This window comes from Bactrocera tryoni, chromosome 3 (assembly GCF_016617805.1).
Source record: "Bactrocera tryoni isolate S06 chromosome 3, CSIRO_BtryS06_freeze2, whole genome shotgun sequence".
NCBI lineage: Eukaryota > Metazoa > Arthropoda > Insecta > Diptera > Tephritidae > Bactrocera > Bactrocera tryoni.
Window position 1 is genome coordinate 3,552,097 of NC_052501.1, and position 19,329 is coordinate 3,571,425.

Genomic DNA, 19,329 nt, shown 5'->3' on the forward strand with positions numbered 1-19,329 from the left:
ATTCAGCAGATTAAGAGACAGCTGCTGCGCCGACTAGTTCATGTTGTCTGAATGGAAGAAAACAATCCAGTTTTGAAAGTTTTCGATGGTGGAAATAGAGAAATAGGAAGACATCCATCCGTTGAAGAGATCAGGTGGGGAAGGACCCTGCTGCACTTGGTATCTCGAATTGGCGCCAAGTAGCAAAAAGAAGAAACAATCAAAAATGCATCTACAAGACTATCCAAAACAGAAAATAGATAATAAATAAATGTCACTGCGAAATATTTTTTTTGTTTATATGCAAATTGTAATACAGAATGCTTACTCAATCATCCAATACAAACCACAATCATTCGCGCCGCAACACATCCACTTGCAGTGCCATCCTTTAAGAGACTTAGGAAATGCGCAATCAAATATTGTAATAAGTATATATGTAGGTATTTATACAAATCTTTAAAGAGTATTTTTTTGTTTTTTCTTGCATTTATCATTCACTTTCATGCGTCTGCCACGAAAACCGAAAAGCAAACAATAAAATTTCAATAAAAGTGAATGTTTTCCGAATTAATTCCATACCGAATTCGTTTTGTTACTTCCTCTGCGGCGAGGCAGAGCAATCGGCTCAGCAGCCGCCCATTTCCTTCACTCATTCCATACTCTAGTTTTCCTCTTCAATTCACTTGATTACAAAGTAATTTATTGGCAAAACAGCAAAGGCAGAGAAAAATCCTGATAGGATAGTACGTACGAACATGGAAAAAGTAGAAATAGAATCTGCGAGCGTCTGAAGTATCGAAATTCATTTTCTTTGTATACTTTTCGGTTCACAGGCAACTGGTTTTTGTCAAGCACACCCAGCAGGAAACGCAGCGACTAATGCAGTTACCTCTTAGTACTTCATTGAATAGAATCTCCGTTAAATATAAGACTATGTCGATTTAGAAAACTATATTTAAACGATTGATAGGCTCCTTCTGCGTCGATACAGCGCTGCAAGCGCAATTTTAAAGCATTGAATAGCCTTGAGAGCCGAGGTGCATGCTGCTTAGATCCCCTCTGTCATCTTAAAATGCTCGCCTTTCATCGGCTTTTTCAGGCAAGGAAACAAACAAAGCCCGTGGATGCCCCATCTGGGCTGAAGGGCGGCTGCGGAAGCGTTGCGATGTCGGCCTTGGTTAGGTAGCTGTTCACAAGAAAGGCAGTGTGAGCCGGGGCGTTTTCGTGGTGCAATGACTTGTCGGATCTGATTGATCCTTCTTTTGAGTCTCTTGAGGACTTCCACGTAAAACTTTTCGTTGACGGTTTGTCCATGAGGAACAAATTCATGCGGGCAAACTCGATCTACTAGAACCTCTCTCTAGCAGCGGTTTTACAGCTCACCCGTTTGCGACACACACACACACACACAGACAGATATTTATCTAATAACATCCTATCCGTCTCAGTTGTGTCTCCTGCGAATGCTAATCACACCAAATACCAAAAATCAACAAACAAATGAAAAGAAAATTCAATAAAGAAGAAAATCCAAAGATAACAAAAAGAAATACGCAGTCAGACTACAAAAATTATATCGAATTCAAGCGAGAGGCAGCCATTGCGCAAATAACAAACAGAGGAACGGTGGGGCGCATGCAAGAAAGTCTGCTGTTTGTCAGGTCGAGGCTGCGTGGCACTGATACTTTGCAAAACTAATTACAACACTCCTTGTTGCTAAGTGGGCGTGACCAGCGACGCAACCGTCACTCAAACCAAACAGTACGGCACTAGTTAAGCACCCGCGGCCTAAATACGTACCCCGCTCTTCCTCAGCGCCCAACTCCTTCACACTTCTACCATGGCACTGCGACCCCAAGCCCCTTTCACAGCTCTTGGTTGCGCATTTCACACTTTTATTTGATTGTGTTTGCGTAGAATTTTGTGGAGAGGATTTAATTGCGAATGCTGAACGCGTATTTTCGACTGACAGGCAGAAAAAAACCTTAAAAGAGGATAAAAAAGAGCATGCAAAAAATAATCCTGCCACACGCTCGTGCAACATCTACCAACACAAACGTACGTACGCAGCCATTGGTGGCTACACCCCAACAAGCGCAGTCGCGACAGCAGCAGCAGCGACGTCGTCCTCGACAACGTTCATTTCATTCAGTGACTGTGTCAACATTTAACTCGAAACTCGAATAAAATTAATTATTTTGTCAGTCAAATGTCGCTACCCGGAATTGGAGGATTACATTTTTTCCACCCATCCGATCCCGCCGACCAGCATTCGCTCGACTGTTACTCGTGAGCGCAGCTCGTGGCCTGAACTGCCGTTTCTTTTGTGGGTTTCCTTTTATTATTGCCTGAAAATAAGAAAACAAGACAGTCGCTTTGCCTCTACTGTTTCTACCAGTTTCCACACCCACAAGGTCACACGTCTATATACTTACCGATATTTGCGTGTGTGGGAGAATGCACAGCTCTTCGTGTGCTCCCTTTCATTGCCTGGTTGCCAAGTTGTGTCAACACAGACACCCGCCAGCCCACGCTCACCCCGCCTTGCAGCCAGCGACATCCATCGAACGCCGCCACAACCACCTTAGTTGCCCTGAGGTTAAGTTATTTTTCGCAATTTAAGCGTCATTTGTCGTTACAAAAAACGGGGAAAAAAACGTCAATGGCGAAAGACATATAAACAAAGTAACGAGATCCGCACAATTTGGGCGACAAGCGATTTTCTCTTCTTCATTTCAAACCCATCCGTCGGGCTCTGGCGCACTGTTGCTCTTCATGTTCGTGTTGTTTCTTCTTTGGTTATATTGCTGGTTGTTGGTCTTGATTAGAGTGTTGCATTTGACTGTGCACACCTTAACCTCATTTCGTTGGCATCTCTCACCACACACACACACGTACGCTTTGCGCTGCACAGACATCAAAATGAAGAACCAAAACAAGCAAAACGGTCTACTGAACTTTTGCTGCAGCTCCAACGATGATGACTGGTCAAAGCAAAAACAAAACCGAAAGTGATAGCGGTTATAACTAGTTTGTGGAAATATTGTTTGAATTAAGCAATCAATTGATTTTTTGGACTCGTAATTTGGTATTAAATATTTTGTTTTGCTTTATATTTTAACGAATTTTTCACTAATCTTTGCGAGGTTTTTTATATCCTTGCAACATGTTGCCACAGAGTAAAATAATTTTTTAAAATTAATCGATTTAGATATAGGGTTATACATACATATATAAAGGTTTTCTAGGTTTCTTACTTTTTTTAAAGAGAAAACACAGAAGCTTCAAAATTGATGGGGAATGCTTATGATCATTCAAAAAAACATTCTTTGGCATTTATGTTTTGAAGATTATCTCTCTCAAATGTTGGCCTCGGCTACGTCTCAGATAGTCCATCCGTTGTGTCAAATTTTCGATGACTCGTCCGAGCATTTCCACTAGTAACTCGCGAATGACACGGGTGATGTTTTTCTCCAAGGCCTGAATCGAAGCGGGATTGTCTGCGTGGTCTATAGACTTTACATATCTCCACAGGAAAAACGGTCCAATCCACCGGCCGCAACGTGAAAATACCTGCTAATCGAAATGTTCTCTCAATAAATCCAATGATTGATGCGATGTGTGGGAATTGGCGCCGTCTTGTTGAAACCAAATGTCGTCGAGATCACGAGCTTCTGTTTCTGGCCTAAATAGTCGGGTATCATAGCTCGTTAAGGTTGATCTTCGTCCCAAATGCGGATCTTCTTGGATCTTTTCAAATTTGAACGATTATTTTTTCAAAGATCAGATTGAAGAAGTTGCACGATAGGGAGTCGCCTTGTCTGAAACCTTGTTTGGTGTCGACCGGCTCGGAGAGGTCCTTCCCGATTCTGACAGAGCTTTTGATATTACTCAACGTCACTTTACACATCGCGTCATAAAGGCAGCTCTTTTTCGTACTGTCAAAAGTGGCTTTGAAATCGACGAAAAGTTGGTGTGTGTCGACTTTCTTTTCTCGGGAATTTTCCCAGATTTATCGCATGGTGAATATCTGGTCGGTTGTTGATTTTCCAGGCCTAGAGCCACACTGATAAGGCCGAATCAGTTTGTTGTCGGTGGGCTTTATTCTTTCCCTTAATACGCTTGACAGAACCTTATATGCGATGTTTAGGAGGCTAATCCCACAGTAGTTGGTGCAGAATGTAGGCTCTCCCTTTCTGTGGATTGGGCAGAAACCAATATGAAGAGTTTCCTAGTTTTAACATTTAATTCTGAGCCTTGAGTAGTCAATCTGGAAAAGTAGAAGAAAAATTATTTCTACGAAACAAGAACATGTTATGTTATAAGATAAAAGTGTGTTCAATAATCTACATATAGTTTGTACATATGTGCTCGTCGATATATTTTTTAAATGCAAATATTTTCATTATCAAATATATTATTTGCTTTCCTGTCACACGTCAATCGAATTATGATGTTATTTGTGTAGTTGTACAAGAAATTTATCATAAATCGATCACAGGGGAACAAGCGCTTTTCCAATTAATTGCAGCGATATTCCCGCAATAAAATTGTTGCTACATTGTACATGTGCACACACGCACAACACACATTCACTAACAATTTGATTACATTATCAATTTGTCGAAATTTTACTACAACAACTGCGCAGTATCACCCGCCACCACGGGCATACAAGTAAATATATCAACGGAGGGGAGAAAGAGCTTCGCTATCACCGCATTAACCACACATTTAACGCAGCTCACATTTATGATCAGCGCCCACAGGTGTGCTTGCCACGAGCCTTAGCTCGGATGCACTTGTTGACATATAAATATATGCATGTGTGTATGTATATGTGTACATGTGTAAGTGCAGCGTTCATAACCGCAATTTCGGACATTTATTCTGTTGATAATTCACTCTCAAAGCAATTCATGTCAGCACTCATACAAATATCGCTCAATCCAAATACCACTAGCAGCAATGCAGACACACACACATATATGTTTACAGGTTTGGGGATATAAATGCACGCTTTAACCCTCAAATGCGCAGCTCCAATGGCACTTCAGTGTTAACTATGATTTTATTGCATTATTTTGACAATTCTAAACATAAATTCATATTTGTGTGTGTTTGTATGCGTGTAATGGTTGCTGAATTGTGGTTGTTGTTATTATCAACGTCAATGAGTGATTTTGTAGTGCAAAGTGTACATGATGTTCGAGTGTAATAAATTTTATTATGAATAAAGTGTCGAAAATTGACGCGTGATTGCTCATAAGCTGTCCAATCCTACATATTTACTTCATATACAATATATCTTTGTATGTCGAGCACACTTGTATTGGCTTTAAAAAGATAATGCACACATCATTTCAGCAATCATCTGATTTACTCATGTATTTATGTGTGTGTGTGCGTTAATATCAGTCAAATTTGTGGCATTTAACATTCATTCGCTGTAATCTCGAACAGTCAAGTGGGCACGCAGCGAGTCAATAGAGTAAATAAGTTTGCTTTAATGAAGCGATAATGAACTACATGAAGCAGCACTAACGATAACCAACAACCAACAACCCGCAATTGTTACAGTGCCCACACACATACATTTACATAAGAGTATTGTAGAGCGGAGTTAATCGATGGCAATCGAAACCAATCAACGTCGCGGCGTGATAATGAAATAACCCATATGATTGTGGTTTGGAAAAACTGGTATTCTGTTACAAAAGAACCCGTAAGCAAGTCTGTCTGCATCGCATATGAGAATGCATATACATGTAAAAAATATGATGTAATGGGTTTTGCAACTAAAGCGGAGGTGTTCTTTGGAACGCGGCTATTTCTCAGTCAGTTATATGCTCAAATCTCGGCATAGGAAAAATTATATTTTACATGTTCAAGACTATATGTAGTATCAAAACAACGCATCTAATCTTGGCATAAAAAATATATCCCTGTTCTTCTAAAACATCTAAGATCGAAGACACTACAGCTTTTTTTAAGTAGGGAAAGCTAAAACGCTAAACCCAACCAACTCCCAACTCTAGAGAGTGATAAGACATATAAGTCTCCTCTAAGCACGGGCGGTGGTCTCTTTGTATGTCTCAGTTTTGTCAAGATAGAGGCTGCCGCTTCGCTGTCAGCTTTCCAGTTTTCAGTGGACTGACACATGAGTGTCGTCAAATTTCCACCGTAAAACTATCATCGAGTGTAGTTTTAAGTTTTTCCTTTGTACTTAAAAAGCAAGGGTAATAAAAGAATACAGGCTGAGAGTCTTCAAAGCACTCTGAACACGTCGGACAAAGTCGTGCTAGAATCGGTACAGGTAGCTTTTAAGGTACCCATGTTCTTAGTATTTGGTTTAGGTGGAAATCCAGGTCCCCATGTCGTCTATCTGTCCACGAATGGATGTTCGCTGTCTGTGGGTCCACCGTCCTTTGACTAAGGTCTGTCACCGCTGCTGATGTATTGGCTATTACTTCGGCAGCTTCGCTTGATATTGTTCGGAAAGCACTGATAACTCTTAGTACTGACAGTCTGTGCACTGTGCTTATTTGTCATGCTTAGCGCCTGGATCAGTATTGGAGCCTTAGGGAGTAAAAATCGGTAGCTGATATGCACTCAGCTTTTTTTTGCCATCGTTATTGATAAGGCGCTTAGGGTTATATTCGCATTGCCTGCAGTGTCTTCTATTAAGGATCACTTAATTTTGAGCCGTAAGTCTGTTATTACTCCCAGATACTTTAGTTGTGGCTGTGAATGAACCTCACACTCCCCTATGGTGAGAGATATACTTTCCTCCACTTTTCTTCTACTTATGAGTAAGATTTCTATCTTTTGCTCAGCGAGTTCTAAACTCATTGAGGAGAACCATTGCATTTGCTCCGAAGATCATTTAAGTGTTTAGCCACTGCTACCACAATAAGGACGTCTACGTATGCAATTAATTTAACGGCTTTTGGTTGGTGTCTCCTTAGCACCCCTCATACATTAGGTTGCATAGCAGAGGCTAGAATCGAGTCCTACGGTACTCCACTAGCTAGCTCTTGGTGCCTTCATCAGTATCGAATAATAGTCCCTTATTGCGCATTTCGCAGTGTAAAGGGCGTGGTTTAGTGCGTCAATGTGGACCTCTTTTTATGAAGCCGTATTCTATCTATGACAATCCGTCGGCTTTCTGAATTGCTAACTCCAAGCGGTTTCTTACTATGCTTTCGTACACTTTGCGAATTATATCAAGCAAGCACAAAGGTGGATATGACGAAGGTTCTTCCAGAGAATTTTTAGGTTTCGGAAGTAGAGCCAATCGCTGGACTTTCCATGATTTGGAAAATACTCCTTCTTTTAAACACGTATTGTACATGTTTGCGAAAAGGTTTAATTCGCTTCAGAGTCACCAAAAATAATTTCTTAATAAGCATTTTATGTACTTTAATAATCGGTGATTCCTTTAAAAATGTAGATTCCATTGGTTCTGTAACCGATCTCCAGGAGAACCTCCGAAAAAAGATGTATGGCGTTGTAGAAAATGTGTGTGTTTAAAATTTCCGCAAATCCAAAAACAAAAAAAAATTGTTATTACCATATACATTAGGGTGATTCAAACAAAATTTTTTTTTTTTTTTTCAATTGGTACTCGCAAAAATAGGTTCCTAGACACCTCTAAGAAAGCCTCTCCAAATATGAGTTTTTAATTGTAACGGGAAGGTCCTCCGCCTAACGGTTTTCTATTTTTTTCTTATTATCAGATAGAAAAATTTATATCTCGCTTCCAACTACTTGAAAAAATATTTTGTTAATTAGGTTTTGTAGGAAATTGAATGCTCTAAAATATGGTCTCTTATGATTTTTTCGTAAACCCAACCGTTTAAAAGATATTAACGGTTGAAATTTGACTATTTTTGGAAAAATTCTTTTTTTCTTATTAATTTTATAACTCAATGAAAAAAATTATTATGAATGATGAAACACATAGTTTTGTAGGAAATTTACTGCTCTATAAAAATGGTCTACTATGATTTTTTCGATTAAGCTAAGCGTTTTCGAGATATTCATCGTCAAATATCAATGCATATTAGGGTGGATCAAATAAAATTTTTTTTTTTTTTCATTTGGTACTCTGAAAATAGGCTCCTAGACACCTCTAAGAAAACCTCTCCAAAAATCTATTCATAATAATTTTTTTTCATTGAGATATAAAATTCATAAGAAATAAAAAATGTTCCCAAAAATAATCAAACTTTAACTGTTAATATCTTTTAAACGGTTGGGTTTACGAAAAAATCATAAGAGACCATATTTTAGAGCATTCAATTTCCCACAAAACCTAATGAACAAGATATTTTTTCAAGTAGTTGGAAGCGAGATATAAATTTTTCTATCTGATAATAAGAAAAAATAGAAAACCGTTAGGCGGAGGACCTTCCCGTTACAATTAAAAACTCATATTTGGAGAGGCTTTCTTAGAGGTGTCTAGGAACCTATTTTTGCGAGTACCAATTGAAAAAAAAAAATTTTTTTTTTAATCACCCTAATATACATACTAGGAGAGGGACTAGTCGAAATTTTAATTTTTGTCAAAAAAGTCGTTTTTTGTGAGTTCACTGCAAATTGACTTAAGAATTCGAAATTATTATCAAAGATCCTATTACCGTCCATGATTACCTGGCAAAGATATGTATGAATGTAAGGTGCTGTGAAAAGTTCAGGTCGATCGGTCTAGCCTTTTCGGAAACTGGTTTCTCGTTGACTCAGAACCGAGATCCGAGAAAACCGCATTAAATTTTTGTGGCACTAATTCAAAGAATTTTTACAAACACTCTCACATCTCCGAAACTATTTCCAGGATCAACGTCAAATTTTCGATGAATATTCTCAAATACATAATAATATATATATATATAGTAGGGGAAGGTGGGGAATGTTGGGCCACGTTTTGATTTCGGTTAAAAAGTCACATAAATCACACATAATCACTATATACAATCGATATACAAGTGTATATGCAAAAATTATTTTTTTGAAATCCACAGGCCTTAAGCTCTTAAGGGTTTTTTCCCAGGTAGAAAGTAGGTTCAAAACAAATTGGACACCAATTTTTATTTGCGCTTTCATAACATGCCCCTTAAGTATCAGTATTCAGCCCGTTTCCTTAACATTTCCACAGTTGCAAGAACAACAATGAGTCTCGGCGCTTATAAGACAGAATGTGCCAAAGTACAATTACAACTACGTAAGTAAGGTGTGTAGCCGCATAAATGCGTGTACATATGATTAAATTCATTACATTATTCCTTTAACAATTTCATTTGGATGTCGGCTATATTAAATTAGTGTCATAAACCACAACAGCGATGTGACCGGCTGTGCAGCAAGCGAAAATTCCCACGTTAAACAAACACACAGTATCAACCACACACGCACACCCACACAGAAGTGTGTGTGTGTGTGTGCTTTTTTATTTGTTGTCATTTGCACAACACATTTATTATTAACGATGTTATATTAACAATTTATTAAACAATTTTATGGTGTTATCGCAATTATTGCCACGCATACAGCCGCACATGCATATACATGTATTTATTTACTATGCGCTTACCCCGACATTAAAGTAATCATCTCATCACACAAAAGACAATGATAAATAACATACATACATACGTACACGTATGTTCCGTTATCTACTTATATATGTATATGGTGATGATTTTCAACCATTTGCCTGCGTTGGCTTCGCTTTATCAGGTACGATTCGGCGACATAATGAAATTTCCAGCGCTAACGGCGTTTACCTAACACATTACCGATATCCTGATGGCTGATCCATTGCAACAGTGCATTAATTTTTTGCTCGAATGCAAATAAATTAAACATTTATCTGTGGTAATATGTTGCAATTAAGTTGTTGGAAATTGCTGTTGCAGAAATTATAGTTTTCAATCCATGATAGCTTCTATACAATTACTCATTTAAAATACATCTATATTACATACGATTATAGCATAAGTCAAAATTGGACAATGTTTGATAATAAATGTATATATGTATATTTAAGTTCTTCTTCTTTATTGGCGTAGACACCGCTAACGCGGTTATAACGGAGTTAACGACAGCGCGTCAGTTGTTTCTCCATTTCACAAAGTGGCGCCAATTGGAAATTCCAAGCGAAGCCAGGTCCTACTCCACCAGATCTCTCCAACGGAATGGAGGTCTTCCTCTTACAATGCTTCACCCGGCGGGTACTGCATCGGATACTTTGAAAGCTGGAGTGTTTTCGTCCATTCGGACAACATGACCTAGCCAGCATAGCCGCTGTCTTTTAATTCGCTGAACTATATCAATGTCGTCGTATATCTCATACAGCTCATAGTTCCATCGAATGCGACGTTCGCCGTGACAAAAGCGCAAAGGACTATAAATCTTCTGCAGAACTTTTCTCTCAAAAACTCATAAGACGTTGTCATTGTCCATACATCTGCATCATATAGCAGAAAAGGAGTAATGAGGGACTATCCTCTTCGAGAGAGGAATTTACTTCTCAATCGCCTACTCAGTCCGAAGTAGTTGTTGGTGTTAATACTAATTCCAAGATAAACAAAATTATCTACGACTTCAAGTTACGACTGTCAACAGTGACGTGGGAGCCTAGTCGAGAGTGCCACGACTGTTTGTTTATTGACACGACATACATACATATATCGTCTTGCCCTCGTTCACTGCCAGACCCATTTGCTTTGCTTCCTTGTCCAGTCTGGAGAAAGCAGAACTAACAGCGCGGGTGTTGAGCCCAATGATGTCAATATCATCGGCCTACGCCAGCAGCTGTACACTCTTATAGAAAATTGTGCCTGCTCGACTAAGCTCTGCAGCTCGAATTATTTTCTCCAAGAGTAGATTGAACAAATCGCTCTTTGTTTGGTATAAAACTGCTCGGAGAGGTCCGTCCCGATCCTGATGGAGGTTTTGGTATAGCTCAACGTCTCTATGCACAACCGTAATAGTTTTTCCAAATTCAGACATAGCGACCTAAAGGCAGCTCATTTCCATGCTGTTAAAATCAGCTTTGAAATCGACGAAGAGGTGGTGCGTGTCGATTCACTTTTCACGGGTCTTTTTCAAGATTTGGCGCATGGCGAATCTGGTCAGCCGTTGATACTATATATCTTTGTAAGCCAATGACAGCATGCAAACGGTTAATTATATTTTAGCTACACCTGCTACTAACCTCGGCCTGGTTGCCCTTAAGTTACTTAGATAATATAAGTTTCGAGAATAATTTACAAAAGTGAGTAGTCACAGGAAACCAAACTGATATTTAGGCGAAGCTCTTCATAACTAAAACTCTAATCAATTTGTGTTGCATCAATTCATCGAAGAAAATAATAGTGCGGATGTAACCAAACATTTTATATTCCTGCAACTTGCCAGGATTACAGCCGGGGAAATACCTTCAGGTGTTGGCAATACTTTATTTTAAACTAGACCAATATAACCTTGATTTTATCCATTTGAGGCAAGGATGTTCGAAAACTTTATATATGGTATGCGAGGAAGTGCTTTGAGAAAAATTGAACTGAGTTTGACCTTTTTTGCACAAGTTATATATACTCCCCGAATTTCAATAGTAGGCCTTACAGATTGACCGATATGTTCGATAAAAAATCAGCCATATGCACTGGAGGGCACCCTTTTGCAAAGTTTTATTCTGGTATAACTTTGATACCGGTTCGTGTAAAGCCCTTTTGTACTATCTCTAGTCCAAAATTTACTTTTAGTAGTTTTTAACGAAATCGTTATATGGAAAGAAGGCGGGTTTACATAATGTGAGTTTTCCCGTTTTGGCAGGGTGGGTAGAGATGCAAAAATATCTGCCATTAGTGAATTTGGTTACAATAGTATAATTGGCGTAGGAAATCTGTACATTAAGCTAGTAGAAGGTATGGTCACGCCCATTGTTAAAAATTTCTGAGCCATAGTGGTCCCTCCCCGCATTAAATTATGTAAATGTATGTATATTTACTTTATTTATTTATTAAATAAATTTCCTCTTCAAAAGATGCTCAAAAAATAGTTTATACTCAAACTAGCAGCTACAAATGCCTGAGAGACCTTCTTTCGTGTAGGAAAATCGGCATTTCGCCATACAAACGTCGGCAAATGCAAATACTGCTCATTATGACGATCAACGCATTGCATTGCTGCCTAAAAATATGCAACAAAAGCGGCGCATAACTTGCACTGCAAATAAGCACACTACTCTTGGTCGTAAGCCGATGCACATTACTCACCGCTCACCCACCGCTCCACGTGTGCTTCGGCGAATGCCCTGATTATGTAAGTAGAAAATTGGCTCAAATTATGCGCCGTATTATGAAATTATGAAGTGCATTGTTTACAGCGAAATGTAATTACAGCAATTGTAGGTACCGTTACTTTGCGTTACTTTGCCGTAATGCAAAGCCGACCCCCCTCCCCCGCGCACTCAACAGGCAAATGCCAACAATAAAAGTCGGAATTTATTTGCACATCACTGTGGACGAGCATGCAATTGTATGGCTGTGTATGTGCGTATGTGTGTGTGTGTTTGTGTGCTCTTGTGCGCTTGCGAGAGAACAATCAGTCAACCAAAAGAAGAGCAAAGCAAATAATGTAACTACGCGCTGAGTGCTTGTGCAGCGCGACTGTAGCTGGCAACCAACTGCTGCAACAATAACAAAAACAACAACAACAATAACAGCCGGTTCAACATCGACTGGGGAATGAGCTTAACAATGCGCTAATAACGTTTATTAAATGCGTACGAGATTTTAATCATCTCCGCTGCAGCGCAGGCCTCCCGCCTCTCGCCGTGCTTGCCTCGGAGCTATTTTGCTATTTATCCACCGCCAATGACAAATTATGCAAATCCTTGTGAAGCACATTATATGTAATGCCAACAACATCATCAACGACAACAACAACAACATGCAGAAGCACAATTGAAAATTAATCGCTGCAAATTAAAATGATGACAATGCCCCACATACCACAGCCCCCTCTCAGCAATTGGTTGTGGGCGCATGCATGTGTTTATGCATGTATGCATGTGTGTAAGTATGTGCGTAAGTCTCAATGATTTCGTGCATTCAGCCACATGCGAGTGGCACTTGCAGCTTGGATTTACTGACTTCTTCACTTTTTATTTGTCTTAATGATTAACAAACTGCTATTTAATACTAAATTTCTATATTAGAGACATAATTTCCGAATCATCCTCAATTATGCGTATTGCGGCTGCGGTTCTGGTGGAAAGTTGATATTATGTTCGCCATTAAGGCGCCCTACATCACGCGCCCGTTGTTCTGCCCGTCGTTCCTCTTCGTGTCCATCGATTCCCAAGCCGATTCGTTCAATAAATTTGGCCGCCCGATAGCCGTGGGTCTGTGAAAAGACACATAGATACATATATTAGTACACCGATTATAGCTGGTTAGTAAATAATTCGTACCTCATAGAAGAGCGCGCGTCGTTTCTGGCTTACTTCCGGGTCAAAATCCCATTCGGTGCGCACATGCGTTATGGGTTCTCCAGCCACATTGTTCTGCAGCGTCTCCGTTAATAGACGAACTACGGAGGCTTCACTTTGAGACAAGATGGTAAGGGCTATTAGGAAGGTAACCTGAAAAATAGTGATATTATCATATTATCTATATATAGGGGGAGCAAACCTGGCTGAAGTCTTTAACTACTTTATTTATAATTGGATTAATAATAATAAAGATTTGCATTAAGAAATATGAAAATATGTTTATCTGCAACAGTTGTAATCGTAGCCAAAGCCGGTGGCGTATGAGTAACTTTTTACTTCAACAATAGAACATAAGACTGCTTGTAGATATTGTCTTATTACTTACACATGTGTGTATTACATATTTAATCATATTCTCAATTCTTATAAAAACTCTTTAACTAAATCAGTAGTATAACCTTATTCGTGCGGAAATCACATGTGATAGAAAAAAATCTTCCTTTTCATAACTATTGGGAAGTCGAAGAAGTCTTTTCGTATTTTGCCAATACATGTCGTTGCAGTCGTCTATCTCCAGTGCTACAAATTACATTGTGTCATACCATATTGTGTTGGAAAGGTGAGATTTTAAGCTTCATTTAACCAAAAAACAATTACAGCTTTTCAGAAATGAGTGAAAATAAATTAAGAAATTCGGAATTTTTCTATAAAAAAGGGAAGAACGCCACGCAAGCCACCAATGAAATTTGTGAAGTTTACGGAGACGATGCAGTATCAATTCGTGTAACACAACAATGGTTCCCTCGCTTCCGTTCTGGAAATTTCGACGTGAAAGATGCACCTCGCTTTGGTCGACCTATCGTTGAAAAAGTCAATAAAATTAAGGAAAAAATTGACCAAGACCGTCACATAAGCAGCCATGACCTCGCTAAGGAACTTAGCATTCATCATCAAACAGTTTTGAACCCTTTAAAAGGGCGGGTTACAAAAATAATCTCGATGTTTGGGTACCACATGAATTGTCTGTGAAAAATTAAATGTACCGAACTAACATCTGCGATTCTTTGCTGAAACGAAATGAAATCGAACCATTTCTGAAGCGAATGGTAATAGGAGACGAAAAGTGGTTCAAAGTCGCAAAGCCAGGATTGACGCCTCGAAAAGTTATGCTGAGAGTTTGGTGGGATTGGAAAGGAATTATTCAGTATGAGCTGATCCAGCCTGGTCGAACGATTGATTCTACATTTTACCTTCAAGAACTGATGAAATTCAAGCAAGCAGTCGTAAAAAAAACTGAACAGTGCTCTTTGATGAATCGGCAAAAACTGTGAAAGCTTGGCTTGGATGCATCCACCATATAGAACTAACCTTGCACCATCGAATTACCATTTGTTTCGGTCAATTCAGAACTCCCTTAATGGAGTAAAGTTGGCTTCAAGAAAAGCGTGTGAAAATTACTTGTCGCAGTTTTTCGCCAGAAACCAGAAAAGTTTTACACTGATGGAATAATTTCTCTAGCGGAAAAATGGCAAAAAGTGGTCGACCAAAATGGTACATATTTCGATCATTAAAGTTCATAATAAATATAAAAAAAAGTTTGATTAGTAATACGAAAAGACTTTTTCGACTACCCAATATATTGGAACAGTGGAATAATAATCAAGTTACGCCTTTTCTTGGCAAACCGCATGAATATAGTTATAGACCCAATAAGTTCACACTTTTTATATAAATTCTTTAAATAAACAATTATAATAGATTTCGAAATTTTCCTAGTTAAACCACAGAGCCTGAGCACTCTTTACAATATCTTTTTTTCTTGTATAGAGCGAAATAGATGAAAAATTAGGCAACTCCTCATGGAATGAAAAGTTGTTGTCCAATGTCACCAAGTTATAAAACAATCGAACTGTGGAATAATTATGGTCAAAACTTCGTTTCAATATCTTCTTTTAGTAAATTAGGGATTTTCAAAGCTTTAACTGGCAAATTATATTGCTTACGTACTCCTAGGGAGTATTAGTAACAGTAAATTTATGAGCTCAAATTCAATTTCACACGTTTCGACCACTTTTCGTAACCACAAAGACCGGTGGACCGTACATGTATACACCATTTTGAACGATTTATCACTTAACCGAAAGATAAGCTTTTTAAAAGACAGACGATTAATTTGAATAAAAAATGCTTTAATTTAGAATCATCGAACTCTTCGCTGGAATAGTTGGTTAGATGTTACTCAATTCATAAAAACCATAAACTTCTCCTTTGGGTAAGTAAAACAACACAAAAATCCAGTTTGTCGCTTAAGTCCTTTGTTTGCCATTTAATTAATGTTCGAATGCCTTTAGTTCTTATATTAGTAACGATCACAAAGCCAAATTCACTATCACAAGTAAGTAAGAAAACCAACAACACAACTTACAAGCACATATTTGCACCAATTTATTGACATTTCAACTCAATTATAATTCACACAAAAAAAACAAAAAACAATTAAAAAAGTTAAAGCACTTTTCGCAATTTGATCTGTCAAAACTCCCGTCTCTGCTAACACCAATAACCAACTAATAAGCAATGCATTCAACCAACTTCGACTTCAGCAAACATTTGCGCTCATATGTAAGAGTGGAGCGGTAGATATGTACGAATATGTAGCTATGTGCTTATGAAGATTGAATAAGAAACAACGCTTGTGGCATATTTGTGCGAAAATCGAATTTTGAGCGAAAAGTGAGAAGATAATGGCTATAAAATACACACACATGCGCGCATACATAATTGCATGTGTTAAGAGTATTTTGTTTTATACCCAACAGACATTGTGGTTACTTAACACATTGAAGGAAATATGGAAGAAATTAATTTCATATACTGATCGGCGCACAAAAACAATCTCTTTTCCAGAGATTTTTTCAAAGAAAACGCCAATGTCTACATGGGTATAAATATTGCTCAGTGAATATCTTTTGTAAAGCTCGACTTGAGGTAAGCCGCGGCAATGCACCTGTTACACATGCGCAGACCAATTATGAGCGCGGCAATTTGTATTTTAGCCGTAAAGCCAAACTTGTTTCAATATTTACTTGGCTTATTTACACATTTAGCTGATGAGCTGAAATGCTTGTGCGCTCTTCATTGACTATTTCAAAAGAAAGTGATGTCCATTATGGACTTACTCACTGACTTATAACAGCACTAATACTGACCAAGAGAAACAGATTCTCATTAGGAAGCATTTAGTCGTTGATCAGTTCAAACTAAGCTCTTAAAATCTGGCTGAAACTCAAATCATATTTTTATTTTACTCAAAATTTTTATTAACGAATAAAACGGAATTTTATTATTGTTGTTATAGCTCTAAAGTTTTATATGTATGTATATGCATGCATAAGCATCTATTTTCAAGTTCAGCCGAGCAGGCGCATAAAAAGACGTTAGTAGACAGCTACATGCGTCTACAATAGCATCAAGGGCTTAGACGCTGACTTGCTACACTTTAGGTTTTGACCCGCTGATGAGCAGCGTGCGTCCTCGCATGGTATTTACTTGAGTCTAATTGAAACCCTGACAGCGCACATAAGCACTTGTTGTAAAAATATTTGTGTTGTTGTGATATTTGACAAGCTGGAGCGTTTTTCAAATTGAAAACGTCAAGCAGCGCGCTTTTGATGAGCGCTTTACATTGCTGTATAAGCTGCAAGCTGTGGCACAAGTCTTATTATCAAAATTACTTGAAATAAAAAAATTAAATATTTATATTAATTTATTTAATTATGAATACAGTTAAAAAATCTTTAGGACTATAATGACTTTTTAGACCTGAAACATTTTATACAATCACTTGTTTAGAATAACTCTGCTTATACCAAAAGTTTTTTCGTATTTGTATTCTAAAATATCATCTGATCAAAAATTACCCGGACAAGTCCATTAAAACTTCGCGTGCAAGCCGATCGAAAAAAATGTTCCACTTCATCATGCAAAAAAAATTAACAACAAGTTTGCTGAAATTTTATCTTTCCAATGGAATTACGACTACGGAATCGTTGAATATGTTGCAGAGGTCTTTTGGGGAATTTATTTTATCACAAACACAAGTATTCAAGTAGCACAAACCATTCAGCAGAGGTCGTAAAGTCATCTCAAACTTGCCTTACCTTATGCGAATGAATCGCCATGACACACCTCTGTTAATGACGGTAACATCGAGAAAGTCAAAGAAACAGTGCTTGAAAATCGTCGTGTTGGTATAAGAGAGATAGCAGAAGGTTTTTTATGGATATACTCAATATGTTTTGGTTAATGTTTTGGCTATGAAGCGAGTTAATGCTAGACTTGTACCAAATGACCTGGATCTCTTGCAAAAACTGTGACAAGTAGAGGTCGCAAAAGAGATGCACAACGTAGCCCTGTGAATCCTTTTCATCTAACGAATTATTACTAGTGAGAAGCCGTCGGTTTGTGATGGCGAAACTGTCCAACAATCTTGCAAATGGTGCCCCAAAAATATGCCGAAACCGAAAAAATTTAAGGCATGGAAGGTCATCTCAGCCAAGGCGCTTATCAAGAGTCATAATCTTTCGAGTAGTATTATCTCTCTAAATAGCTGAAGTTAAGCTCAATATTTAATACTTTTCATGATTCATAACTAAATTCCGAAAGTTATTCATTATACACCCCAAAATGTATAATCTTAACTTTGCCAACTAACTGAAGCACCCTTTTTTGTTCATAGCTAGTAGTCCACTCAGATGACCATCGATTGGACTTTGAAGCAAAATGATGGTTCCATGTTTCATCCATTGTCGACTTGAAACTCTGGAATTGCTTCAATTGAGCTGCTCCAAACATTGCTCAAAATCATTTTCTTAAAACATTCATCCAACACGTTTCTTTTATGACTCAATCTATGACTTTTATGACTATAAGTTATTTGCAAGAAACTCATCCGGTTATCCAAAACAAATATATGTATGTATATATTTTTTTGATTTTTTGGGAAAGCATTTCGCTTTTAAAACAAAGTCTGTATTGAATTTGTACTTCAATAGCAGTATAAGCGGTAAACGTCGCGCCTGCCTTCACTATATTTTACTGCCATCTCTCTATTTTCAAACATAAACCGGAGTCTATTTACATTCAGACCCGCAAGTCTAGCACTAATGTTGTCAGCAAGCTTGCAGCAAGCAAATATTTCAATAAAATAAACAAAAATCGTCCGAATCTGGTCACTTTGCTTTGTCGATTGCGTAATACATGGCAGTGGATGCATGTAATCTTTTTATACAATTTTCAACACACTAAAATACCAACATCTTCCACTCTCTTACATTTCTACCACCACTGGCATACATATGCACTACTATTGTTGTTTTTGTTTTCATGCTTCAATACACGCCTCATGCCTTATGTTTGGAGTCTCTTGCTGGCCTCATTACAGAGAAGAGCTTCGATGTAAAAACCTGATTTTCTGCACGTTGCCGATTAATGGCATATTTGAAATTCCCTAGTTTGCAGTTGACTCTATCAATCTCGCTCTTTGTTGATATACTTCATACATGTCGATGAAGATCATTTTACATTCATATTCACTTGATTGCAAAATTCATAACCTGACCTCGGTGTAAGTGAAAGATGTATGGAAGTGAGCACTCCTGATTTCGGGCCATGGCCATTTGCGCATTACTCATACTTTCTGAACGCAAGAGAGTCGCACTTTCATTTTCATTTCTCTCAAGCTGCTGATCACAAAATGTTAGAGAAAAAGCTGCTGAAGATTTACTTGATAGCTTTACTTGTTACTATTGTGTCTTGTGTTGTCAGTAAGATCTCTTGCATATTTA

General features: G+C 38.1%; 1 protein-coding gene across 1 annotated transcript; it reads right to left on the reverse strand.

The window, feature by feature from the left end:
- Positions 1-13,219: 13,219 nt before the first annotated feature.
- LOC120773039 lies at positions 13,220-15,938 on the reverse strand. Its single transcript, XM_040101969.1, has 3 exons — positions 15,909-15,938; positions 13,463-13,633; positions 13,220-13,395 (listed from the first exon to the last, which is right to left on the reverse strand). Exons 1-3 carry the CDS (start codon positions 15,936-15,938, stop codon positions 13,234-13,236), a joined length of 363 nt encoding a protein of 120 aa, XP_039957903.1. The 3' UTR covers positions 13,220-13,233.
- Positions 15,939-19,329: the final 3,391 nt, after the last annotated feature.